This window comes from Equus przewalskii, chromosome 3, assembly GCF_037783145.1.
Source record: "Equus przewalskii isolate Varuska chromosome 3, EquPr2, whole genome shotgun sequence".
Taxonomy (NCBI): Eukaryota; Metazoa; Chordata; class Mammalia; order Perissodactyla; family Equidae; genus Equus; species Equus przewalskii.
In genome coordinates this window covers 77,202-89,921 of record NC_091833.1, presented here as the reverse complement: position 1 = coordinate 89,921, position 12,720 = coordinate 77,202, and the positions used below count along the sequence as shown (strand labels likewise).

General features: G+C 51.2%; 1 protein-coding gene across 9 annotated transcripts in view; it reads left to right on the top strand.

Annotated features, from left to right (window-relative positions):
- The window catches only part of MYLK3 (myosin light chain kinase 3), a 76,063-nt gene that overhangs the window by 30,420 nt on the left and 32,923 nt on the right, over positions 1 to 12,720 (top strand). For 8 of the 9 annotated variants that reach the window (XM_070613531.1, XM_070613532.1, XM_070613533.1 and 5 more), the window contains exons 2-6: positions 3,691 to 3,781; positions 4,903 to 5,308; positions 8,937 to 9,394; positions 11,468 to 11,573; positions 12,206 to 12,299. In XM_070613531.1, coding sequence (XP_070469632.1) covers positions 3,691 to 3,781; positions 4,903 to 5,308; positions 8,937 to 9,394; positions 11,468 to 11,573; positions 12,206 to 12,299 — 1,155 coding nt within the window. The remainder of the gene's footprint in view (positions 1 to 3,690; positions 3,782 to 4,902; positions 5,309 to 8,936; positions 9,395 to 11,467; positions 11,574 to 12,205; positions 12,300 to 12,720) is intronic. The other variant, XM_070613529.1, reaches the window with a different exon arrangement.

Genomic DNA, 12,720 nt, shown 5'->3' with positions numbered 1-12,720 from the left:
ATTTCTTAAAGTTGTAGAGCTCTCCATTTTGGGGTTATGTCTTCATTTGTCAATCAGTCCCATATTGTTTTGTTTCTATCGTTTCTCATTTTAGCTATTATAGATAACGATGCAGTGAACGTCTGTAGAAGCGTGAGTTATCTGTATGATGCACTCCCAAAGTGGCAATGCTAAGCCAAGGGGTGAATTTGTAAAACCGACCTTCCAAGAAGTCACTCTAACTTAGTCTCCTATTTATAACATATGGGAATAATTGTTGCCGCCACTTTTGGTAACACATATTATGCAGCTTTTTGATTCTTTGCCTGTGTGGTGAATAAAAACTGAGATCTTATTGTGCATCTGCTTTTTTTTTTTTTTTTACATTTTAGCATAAAAATTTTCCAACGTTTGTAAAAATAGAGACTGGTATAATAGACCCGGCGAGCCCATAACTGGAGGCCAATTTTGTTTCATCCCCTCCCCCACCCACTTCCTTCTTTCCAGATTGTTTTGAAGTAAATCTGGGACATTGGATCACTTCTTCCATAAATATTTCAGCATTTATGTCTAAAAGATAAGGGCTCTTTTAAAAATATAGTCATGACACCATTATCATACCTAAACAGTAACTTAATACGACCAAAGTCAGTGTTCAAATTTCTTATGCTTTTTTAAAATTTGAGTCAAGATTCAAATAAGGCCGTCGGTTATATTATATACCTCTCAAAGCTAACTCTTTTATTTTACTTCATAAAAAAATGTAAAGTTCTTTTTAGGGAAAATTTCAAACATAACCGAAAGTAGGTAGAATGATGTATATCATTGTAGTTTTTAATTTGTATGTATTTTACTAGAAACTTGAGCATCTTTCATAGATTTAAAACCTTTTGTATTTTTCTGTAAACTGCCTGCTCATGTGCTTTTCCCTCTTTTCTATTTCAGTTTTTTGCCTTTTTCTTACCGATTTGTAAGAGCCCTTCACATGTGCTGCAGGAATTTAGGCATTTCTGGATAGGATGAAGTCATAGAACCTTCTGTTTCTGAGTTCTCGTGACGTTTCCTGTCTGTACTGCTCCCCTGGCATGTGGTTGATCTCTCTTCTGGTCCTTGTGTTTAGGACGGATTTCAGTAACCATCTATAGTTTTGGATCTCGTCTCCAGTCAGGCTGTCAGCTCCTTATTGGCGCAGGCCACGAGGCGTCTACTTCCCTCTGTGTCCGGCAGCTAGGATGGGTCTCACAGGAGAGGTCAGAGAATGGGCTGTTAAGTAGATGAGACGGAGCCCCAGCTACTGATCACCTTGTTGGTGCTGAAAACGGTGCATCATGGAGACTTTCTGGAGACCCTCTTTGTATTTCCTAAGAGAGTAGAGGCACAGTAATCATTTGTGGAATTGAATTAAATGCTAGCACTGGCTGTAAAATTTGAAAATTATGCCAGGATATCCTGAAGGTCCTCCTTGGGTCTTCTGAAGTGCCCAGTGGCACTTCATTTGGTCGTAATAATGAGTTCGATTATTACGAGAAGCCAGGTGCTTTCTCATGAAGGACGAGTTCAGGCTTAGCCAGGGGTGGGCTCAAATCATGGGCCAGCTGCTGAGAAGACCCCAGTCCTCTAGAATGGTGTTTGGAGTCTCTCCTGCTTCCTCTGGGTGCGCCAGACAAGGCAGGGACCAAAGGTTGAGTCCTGAAGACAAAATCAGCTTTGTGTGTGTGCGTGTGCATGTGTGGGTGTGCCTGCCCACACCAAAGACAGGAGGAAGGAGAGGACAATCTGAGCCCAACAAGGGCTGCCCAAGGACAGTCTGTTCGAGTCCCTTTCCACCTGTGGGGTGAGACGGGAGGCAGGCCGTGATGATGCCTCCAGCTCCCCCGCTACACGGGCGCGGGACAGAGTCTGCAGGAGGAGGCCCAGGGAGTGGTCTCTGCCGAGCAAGGCGTCCAGGTCACACTGATGACGGTGGGGATAATTGTGGTGACAGCAGCTGGCTTTATTTATCAAGTGCCCACCACATGCCAGCCGCTGGGCTAGGTGTTTCCACTGTTGTGTTGTTACCATTAGGAGGACAAAGCTCGGTGTCCTGGAATCCCAAAGGCACGAGCAGGTCACAGGCTGGAGAAAGGTGGGCACAGTTAGGAAAACAGCAGAACCAACCTCATCCTTAATGTCAGGGGACACTCGAGAGCGCTGAGGGCTGTGGTGTCCTGGTTAGAGGGAACTGCTCTCGCCACCTTTTGCCATATGGCCCTAGGGTTGCCAAATCTTCAGATTTTTTTCAAGAGAAGCTGGGAACCTATACTTTTTTTCTAATCAGTTTTATTAAGGCATAATTTACGTACAATAAACCACACATCGACATACCAAATATGTACGGTTGAAGTATACAGTTCAACAAATGTTAAACACCCAAATCACCACCACCACAATCAAAATATGGAACAATTCTATCACCCCACCAGGGAAGTTAGAATTTTAATATAAAAATCTCCTAGATTTAAAATGTTGATAACATTTAACAAATTAAAAATTTAAAAATACTGTGCGAGCCAAACAAAATGCTTCTTGAACTCTCTTTGGCCTCTGGGCTCCCTGTTGGGGCCTCTGTGGACAAGGGCCTTCAGTGGGCCTTCGGGCTCTGGGCTGAGGCCAGAACTGCTGCTGTGACAAGTGCCAGGAAAAGTCTTAGGGGCTTCACCAGCCAAAGGCTCAGCACCCCCAGAAGCCAGGGGGACCCAGCAAGGGTCAGACCATCTAGAAATACTTGCACTTAGAAATACTGAGTGCTGCGACTGTTTCAAGAGGGAGAGCTCGTGTGAGCCACGCGCCCGTGTGGTGTGGGCCCTTCAGAGTTAAGGAAGAGCTGCTGGGAGCTTCTCTGGGCCGGGCTCCGAGTGTCCTTACATGATCAGCTTGTGGAACACAGACAACTCTCTGTCTCAGGCAGGAAAAAATCACCAGAGATATTGAGCACTTACCATGTGCTAGGCATGCCTCTTAGAACACTCCACAAATTAACTCCCCAACCCTCCCACTAACTTTATGAGTAGATACTATTCTCCCTATTCCACAGATGAGGAAAGTGTTGCAGAGAAGTTAAGAATTTTGGCCAAGTGGTAAAGGTGGAGTTTAAACCAAGTGAGTCTGGCTGAAGAGTCTGAGAGTCTGTGCTCCTGGCTCTACCTCTGTCCTGGAAAGGGGTGACCGTGGATCCACCTGTCCAGCTCCCAGGCAGGCATTGTGAATTGATAGTGGCACTCTTTCCCCACCTAAGCATGGATTTATCTGACTTCAGAATTCAACCCAAACCAACACTCTAGTATCCGTGACCAATTGATCTGAGTTGCCTTTTATGATTAAATTTATTTTCCATCCATGGTCTAGGTACTTTGAGGTGCAGTCTATTTAGACTCCCCTGTCAGGGGCTGGCCTGCCCTTCCCTGGCAATATGGTGATGTATTGGGAAGGACTTGATTCTGGGTTTAAAACTGGGCTTGTCCTCTTTTAAGTTTTATGATCTTGGGAAGGCCTCAATGTCTTTGTCTCTAAAATGAGCATAGGAGTATCTACCCTCTAGTATTACTGTGAGACTGCGTGAAATAACCTCAGCACTTTTGTCTTAAGCACACGGCAGGTGCTCAACAAATATTTGTGGCCTGAATGATGATGATATTGATGATGATGATGGGGCCTTTCCTCTTGTTCTTTTAGAACAAAGAGCAAGTGGAAGAGAAAGGAGCAAAACCAAAGCATGCGCTGAGCACCAGAGGCGTGCAAGCCGGAACCACGGGGCCTTGGGAAGGTGAGCGGGGCCCCGTTTGCTTCTCCTACATTGCACACATAACAATATCAGAATAAAAATGCCACCACCACCAACAATGTGATTGTGGAAAAACTGGTGAAACTTCTTCCCTTTTTTTTTGCGGTTCTTTTTGTCTTTTATGTATACCCCACGAGAGATGAGCAGTTAACTGCTATGTTTTAAAGTTACTTGGAGTAGTGCCTCTCTGTGTAGCCTGTGCCACCACCATGACATTTCACTTTGCTTTAAATTTTTATGAATTGCTTTTTTTCTTTAGATTGGCACCTGAGCTAACAACTGTTGCCAATCTTCTTCATTTTTTTTTTTTTCTGCTTCTTCTCCCCAAAGCCCCCTGGTACATAGTTGCGTATTTTAGTTGTGGGTCCTTCTAATTCTTGCATGTGGGACACCGCCTCAGCATGGCCTGATGAGCAGTGCCATGTCCGTGCTTAGGATTCGAATTGGTGAAACCCTGGGCCACTGAAGCACAGCGTGCAAAATTAACCACTCGGCCACGAGGCCAGTCCCTATGGATTGCTTTTTTAAACTTTAATTTTCTTTTATAATTTTGCATAATATTTACATGATTCCAAAGACAAATTGACAAACAAGGTATATTAAGAGAAGTCAAGGATCTATCCTTGTTTCCTGTATCCTGCTTCAGCAGCCCCCACCATAGGTAACCATTTAAAGTTTTTGTTTTATCTCTCCTATGAGGTCCAGTCTCGTTAGACCAGATTCTAAGTGGTTATTAGCATGTATGCATGAACACACACACATCCTCCATTGTTAGGTGAACAGAAGCATAGCATACATACTTTTCTCCACTTTGCTTTTTTTCACTTACAGTATATTCTGAGATCACTCCATATGCACATATATTGGTATTCATTCTCCTTTTTTGTAGCTTTTTGATGCAGCACCCCTTGCGTGAACCCAGCCACCTACCGGAGGTCCTTTGGGTTAGTCAGCCAGCCCCCTACTGAAGGTCATTAGGGTTGTGCCCAGTCTGGCTGTCATACACGTGCTGCACTGAACTGTCTTCGGCGTGTTCTTTGCAATATCTTTGGCATAGATGCCTCGAAAATGGAGTGCTTTTTCTCCTGCCTGTTTTCCTGTAGAGAGCCAGAAGGTGGACCTGCCAGAGGGGACAGTGGAGTGGCTGCCTCCCATCAATGCTTCAGGGATGGGATCTGACCTACTCACCCAGGCAGAGGCCCTGCCAGGGCAGGGAGATGGAGTTCCTGGCCCAGCCCAGGTGCCCCCTGGCCATCTGCTGCTGCCCACAGAGGTGGAAACCAAAGCTCCTGGGGCATCTAGCAAGAACCCTGGGACTGGCCTGGAATTGTCTGCAGCACCCGAGGGAGTCAACGAGGGCCCCACCGGCCAGGAGGCTGCACCGGGTACAGGTCAAGGAACATTGTCCAGCAGGCCTGACCCTCGGCCCTCAGAGTGGGGCATGAGGTTGACTTCAGGGCCGTCAGCCAAGACCAAGTCACCTTACGGTGGTGGGGAAACACATCCGAGGTAAGGGGTGGTCTTCCAAGCTGAGCAAGGGAAGGAATTAACTGCAGCCCCTCAGCGGGAACACAGCCAATGGACTGGCTGCAAAGGTTGCGTGTCTACTGTCGGCACAGCACTGGGCTAGCACTGGGGAAGACGGGAGAAGGTCTAGGCCCTGCTTTTGCCAGCCTAGAGCACTGGTTCTCACCTGGCACCCATTAGAATTACCTGGAAGGAATTTTTAAAATACCGATGCCTGGAGATTCTAACTTACTCAGTGTGGAGTGAGGCTCAGGCATTGGTTTTTTTCCTTCTTTTTTTTTTCACAAGCTCCCTAGGCGATTGCAATATAGAGTAGGACTGAGAATCAGCAGCTCTTAGAGCAGTAATAATAGCTAAAAGCTGGGCTAAGCAAACACTTCCCACCTGCCAGGCACTGGCACAGCTCTTCACAGGCATCATCTCATTTTATTCTTACAACATCCACAGGAGGCAAGTGAGGTTGGTGTCCTTATTTGATTGAAGAGGAAACAGGCTCAGAGTGCCCAGGGCCACACAGCTGGGGATTTACAGAGTTGGAATCTGAACCAAGGCTATTGGATTCCAGAATCTGTGCCCCTAACCACTGTACCATCCTGCTCCCTTATGTCAGCATTTAATGAAGTCCTAAATACTATGGTGGGGAGAGAAGAATGGGCACTCAGAGGTGGGAGGTCTGTGTGGGCTGAGTCAATCCAGGAGGACTTTCAAGAGGATTACACTTGGGGTCCTGGAGGTGGGGTTTGACCTGACCCTTACTTAGCACGTGGGCGGGGCCTGCTCTCAGCAGCCGCAGTGCAGGAGAATGAAGAGGCAGAACCTGCTGACTGACTGCCAGCCCTCGGGGGCCCTGTATGTGCCAGCCCCTGGGGACAGCGCACTGCGGCCCCAGGACAGCCCGCTGAGGGCACTGTGCCTCCTGGGCTTCTCTCACAGGGACCTGGTGCCCTCCTGCACCTGCCTGGCTGTTCTGACCTGTTCCCGAGCCCCCTGAGGCCTGGCTCAGGGAGGGGAGCTGGTGTCTGTGTGTGCTGCGGCAGCTGGCAGAGAAGCCTGGATCCTTTATCTGCCTTTGTTCTGGAAGGAAATGGGAACCGCCAGGAGACCTAACCAGCCAGAGGGAGGGATCCCTGGCAGGCACCCTGGATGCCAGCCAGGGCTCTAAATGTGGAATTGGGAGATGGGGGTGACCTTTCCATGAACTCGCTAGGGGCCCCAAAAAGGCTCTGTGTGAGGCGGAAAGGTCTCTCTGTCAGTTTTAGCCTGAGCTGAATTTCAGGCACACCAGCCCTGCCCCAGGGCTCAGGAAGTGGGGAGATCACTACCTGCGCTTCCTCAGCTAGCACAGGGTCTGTTTTGAGGAAAACAGGTTTGAGCTCAAACATTGGCTCTGACTGGCAGTGGCCGCCTGTGTTGAGGATCCGGAGGTATAACTGGACTTGGTGGACTGAGTAGGGCCGTTGATTAGCAATGCCTGCCCTGGGCGCTGTGCGGGAGGTGGGGCAGCCCTGGGCACTCCCAGCTGCAGGGGAATGCACAGCAGTGCCTTTGGGTCATCCCGTGCCCCTAGGTGTGAAGACCAAGGGGGACAGCAGGGCCTGTCAGCCTTCTCAGCTGGCCACCCGACCACCCGGGTACCCTTCCAGCAACTGGCTTCTTGTGGTTTCCCGTGTCCCTCAGTGAAGACGAGACCTGAGCTAGGCTTGGATGCCCCCTTTGCCGTCCTACCCTGTCATCACTAACCCCTTCTCACTCCCGAAGGGCACGTGTTGGGGGGTTCTGAGGCCCCCCGCCCAAGGCTTGGCCGTGAACCAGCTGTTGAGGCAGGCGCATTCAGGAACAGGCACTGTCCTCAGGGGACCTGCAGTGGCTCAGAGAGGAGGCCTGGCCTTCAGCTGCTGGGGAAAGGCCTCACTCTGTTTTATTGTGGTAAAAACACATAATATAAAATTTACCATCTTAAGCATGTTTAAGTGCACAGTTCAGTAACGTTAAGTATATTCATGTTGTGGCACAGACCTCCAGAACCTTTTCATCTTGCGGATCTGAAACTCTATAACCATCAAACGACTCCCGTTTTCCCCTCCCCCCAGACCCTGCTAGCCCCCATTCCACCTTCCGTCTCTATGAGTGTGACTACTGTAGGTACCTCATATAAGTGGAATCAGTCTGTCTGTGACTGGCTTATTTCACTTAACATAATGTCCTTGAGGTTCAGCCAGGTAGTAGCATGTGTCAGAACGTCCTTTTTAAGGCTAAATAATATTTCAGTGTGTGTATATGCCACATTTTGCCTATCCATTCATCCATCAATGGATGCTTGGATTGCTTCCACATTTGGCTGTTGTGAGTAATGCTGCTGTGAACATGGTGTACAAATCTCTCTTTCAGACCCTGCTTTCAGTTCTTCTGGATACATCCCAGCAGTGGGATAGCTGGATCATACGGTAGTTCTATTTTTAAATTTTTGAGGATTGGCCATACTGTTTTCCACAGTGGCTGCACCATTTTAGGCCTCATTTTTGGAGCCCGCCTGCATTTGTGCTTTCCTCTCTTAGTTGACTCTCAGTACATCTATGAGGTGTTACATCCGTATTTGTCAGAAGAGGCACCTGAGGCTAGACTTGCTCAAAATGGTCCAGCAACCCGGTGGCAGAGCTAAGACCAGAATGGAGGCTGCCTGGCTCCCTCCTGAGACTCAGTCCACACCAGCCAGTCACCCCCTCACCCCTGGCCCAACACACATAGACCCCGGCATTAGGGTTGTGAGCGGCAGTCAGAGTCGAGGAGACTCTGAGAGGGAGAGTCTGAGGCCCAGGGGGTCGTGGCTTCCAGGGTCAGGGTCGTTCCCTCTGAACGTCAGGGCTCAGAGAGCCTTCCTGACCTCCAGCTGGGGTCCCAAGTCCCATTGCTGCAGGGTCTGCGGAATGAAAATGGATGAAGCGGGCCCAGCGGCCTTGCCAGGGAGCAGAGAGGCCTGTGGGGAAGTGGAGAGCTGCTCCTCAGCTATGCAGGCATGCAGGCCCGCCACAGCCAAGTATGTTTGCTCAAGAGAAACAGGAAGTCCAGATTCTTATGAGCGATTGCCTGATTTTAATAAAATACGTCTGACCTGGGGCTTCCAATGTGATGGTTGACTTGGTTCACTCTTCTCTTCATTTAACTGAAAGAGAAACTGAGGCCAACAGAAGGGTTGGAAGAGCCCAGGCCTCCTGCCTGCAGGCGACAATCCTCCTGGGGCAGAAGCTGGTTTCCGAGGGGCCTCAGAGGTGGCTGGGCCCACCCTCGTTCACCACAGGTTGCTTCATGCCTTCCCTGAACCCTCAAGCAGTGGAATCCTGAGAGATGAGGGCATGTATGTTACTGAAGCTGGCCTCTCCCCTGGTGTCCTGTCTGGGCAGAGGTGGGCACGGACCCAGAGGGGCAGGGGTTGCAGTCTGTGGGTTCCAACCACAAGCTAACTCTGGCTATTGTAACAACCCTAAGGGGCCTGTTTTACAGACAAGAAAACTGAGGCCAAGCAGTCATGGTTGGGAGCAGCAGCAGTAGGCACTTGAACACAAGACTCCCGAGTTTGTTTTTAACCTCAGAGCCATATTTCTCTCTGCACCAGGGTCTCCGTCCACGTGCAGGAGACGGATACTCCTGGGGAGCTGCTTGTGACACGAGGGGGCAACCTCAGCCCCACACCCCCTGCGGAGGCGCCCGCAGCCGCCCATCCAGGTGAGCAGGACCCACCTGGGCCCTGGTGCTGCCCCCAGGCCCCTGGGACTGAGTTGGGAAAACAGATCCCGAAAGGAGCCAGCAAGTTGTTGCTCCTGCGGAAGCGGAGCAGCGATGAGGGAGCGAAGGCTGAGGAGAAGCCGGGGCCTCGGGCCGAGCCTGCCATGGGACCAAGCGGGGCCTGGAGGGACAAGGGAGATGACGCTGGGGTCCCAGGCCTGCAGCAGGACAAAGGCCCAGAAGCAGGAAATCCTGAGCCCAGGAGGGATTGCATGGCCGGGGGCGTGGGCAGGGCCGAAGCTGGAAGGAGGACACCCCCGGGAGCCGAGGCTGGCCGCGTGGTTCTGGGTAAGTGAGGCCATTGCTGTGTGCCCTGAGGTGGTGGTTTTGGAGGGCCTACTCCTGAGAGGCCTCCCTGAAGCTTCCAGGGAGGATAATGTGGGTCTGGGGGAGTCCAGACTCAGAGCAGCCTGCCAGTATATCCCGGGGCTGGAGCCCAAGGCACGGAGATGCTGCAGGCCGAGCTTGGGTTGGCCTTGGCAGTAGGGGAGGAGGCAACCTGGTGGGGCTCAGCTGGGTGGATTTCTGAAAGCCACCTGCCAGTCTGGTGCTCTTGGTATTATTCTGATTGAGACAGAGAAGGCTCCTATTTGAAAGCAAACCCATTGACTGGTGTGCATAACCCACTATCAGCCATTTGCACCCAGTGAACTGACTGTCCCACAGGATGGGGAAGGATGGTGAGGCTGCTGACCTGCTTTCCGTCCCATTTGTGGTGGGAGGTCCTTGTGTTTTTGTCACCCAAAGGCCTTCAACTCCTCTAGCCTTTAGGGTCATACCCGCCTTGCTCTGAACCCTCATTCCGTGTGGCTGTAGGAAGGCCACCCTTTGCTGATTCCCTTCACAAGGATTTCTGGAAGTCCCTGAGGAAGGACCGTGTGTTCTGCAGGTCATCCAGGTGTCCCTTTGCCACTTCTGGGCTCCGCAGTTGCCCTGTCATACTGACTTCCCCAGCTGCTTCCTCTTCTCCCCTAGTATGACTTGATCCAAATGTGGACACGGGCTCCTTTAATTCCTGAGACACAGCTGAGAGCAGGCTGTGACTTTAGAGTCTTTCCTGAGACTTGGGCTGGTGATGAAGCCCATGTTCACTCCCTGTGTGCCCAGCCGACGTTTACCCCACGGGCCTGCGAGCGGGATGAATGGAAGCAGAGGAGAGGTTAAGAAGCACACTCACGGCCGCGGGGTCAGTGCTGGTGGAGCCGGGCTCTGACCTGACTGGCCCCAGGACTGTGCGTGTAAACGTCGTGGCTGTACAGCCGCTGGGACAGAAGGCAGTTTACCTTGCGGCAAAGGAAATGTCAGCCTGGAATTCTAGATGTGGAATCTCCATGACACACCCAGAATCCAGGCTCACCCAACCTTTCCGTGGGCCCAGAAAAAAATAAAAACAACAGACTCCACAATGTGCAGACACAAAAAAGGATGAGCAACATGCTCGCAAAGCAAATTCAATATTCTACTTTGGCGAGCAGAAATTTGCTTGTAGTAAGACAAACTAAGAGAAAAGAGCAGTATTTCCACTGCGCCAGGTGTGTGGTTTTGGAGGTGTCGGAGCTGTCCGTGGAACGCTCTGAGGGCCCCGTGACAACCCCGAATAAATGTCAGCCCAAACCACTGCTATCCTGCCACTGCGTCTTCCAGCCCTTAACACACAAACCGGTCTATACCATTGTGTTTGGTGCATATTCACTATTCTGTTTTATTCATTTACTCTATTTCATGTAACATTCCTAGGTTCATATCACCTCTGAAGGACAAGATTTCTTTAAAAAACCTAAACTGTTTTCTCTTTCCGAGTCCTGCATTTCCCCTCCACACCCACTGTCCCCTAGCCCCACCCTGCGCCCTGGGCGCTGGCCCGCTCTGGGCTGCATCGTGGGCTCTCCTGCCCTGTCAGGACACCTGGGGCTGGGGGGATGTTTGTATCCCCAGCTGTTTACCCATCACACCACCCTTGCTGGCCTCCATAGCCTTGCTTGTGCCTTTAAAATTAGGCCTGTCACTGAACTCTGCTCGATCGCCCTGTTCGAGTGTGCCTCTGTTTCCTGCAAGCCATGCTGATCCACCTTAGACCTGTTCCTGACTTGACATAATGTCTCCATCTTACAAAGAGCACTGCTGGAGGTGCTGGCAGACTTGGGTTTGAATCCTGTCTGTCACTGACTCACTCTGTGACCTTGGGCCAGTCACCTCACCTCTCTGAGACTTTGCTTTCTCCTCTGTCAAATGGGTGACTTGAGTGAGATGATCCTTGAGAAGGGTGAAGAGCTTGTCACTTGAACCAACTGGGTTTTGGATGGGTGGCTGAAAGGTGCAGGCTGCACAAAGAAGGCTCAGAGGCTGTTGTCCCCTGAACAGATGACAGTCCTGCCCCGCCAGCCCCTTTTGAACACCGGGTGGTGAGTGTCAAGGAGACCTCGACCTCAGCAGGTTACACAGTGTGCCAGCATGAAGTCTTGGGAGGGTAAGTGAGCCTCATGACTTAATGAGGGGCAGAGCAGGAGGGGTGGGGGCAGAGACATCTGGAGGACTCAGCGGGGATTCTGCTGGATGCTTCCCGGGAACTGGGTGATTGAGCCAAGGCCAGGAGTGGGATACCTCATACAGCATGAGAGTGAATGGATAGCTCACGGAGAGTGGAAGAAGAGAATAGCCCATAGAGTGCAGGAGGGCCGCATGGGAAAATGAGATGGTGAGGGTGCAGGAGGGCCCACACGGGATGAGTGAGATGGTGTAGGGTGCAGGAGGGCCTGCACAGTGTGGGCATGGCAACCATATACTGGAGGTGGCAGCAGAGTCAACATTGGCTGGGGTAAGAGGGATGTCCTCTAGGATGTAGGACAGACTAGGTGGTATGGGATGTCCCCTGGGTGCAGGATAGACCACTGGGTGTGGGGTAAAGAAGCTCTTCTCTAGGTTTCAGGTACTCCATGTGGTGTGAGGGTGATGACTGTGCTGCTTCTGGGTGCAGGGTCATCCCTGTGGTATGTGGAGCAGAGGTAGGAGCAGAAAGCCCAGGGTATGGGATGAGGATGGCCGCCATGTGCGGGGTGAGCCTCTGGGCTCTCAGCCTGCTGTGTCATTGTGTCTCTGCAGGGGCCGGTTTGGCCAGGTCCACAGGTGCACGGAGAAGTCCACGGGCCTCTCTCTGGCAGCCAAGATTATCAAAGTGAAGAGCACCAAGGACCGGGTGAGGCATCTACTCTGGGCCAGCCGGTGACTCTGGCCAGGCTCAGGACAGCTTTACTTCTCTCTTGGCTGCCCTGGGCCCCACATTGCCCCAGGTCCCTTCATGCTAAGCAGGAAACCCGACCACTTCTCCTGCCTCACACACTCTGGTCAACAGGCCACCTCACACCCTAGGCAACAGGGTCCTCCTGGACTTTCCAGTTTTCTTATTGGGCTTTAGGTTTCCTATCTCCAAAATGAGTGGGTTGGACTGAGGTCCCTTCTGTTGTAAGGACTGGGTTTGGTGGTGAGTTGAGGAGACCCGGTATGAGAGCAGGAAACAAGGGCGCAGGGCGGGTGGGTGTGTGCATGTGTCTTGGGAGGCGCAGCTGGCTCCTCTTCCTACCCATTTCTTGGAAACTCTTTCCCCTCTGGCTCCACAA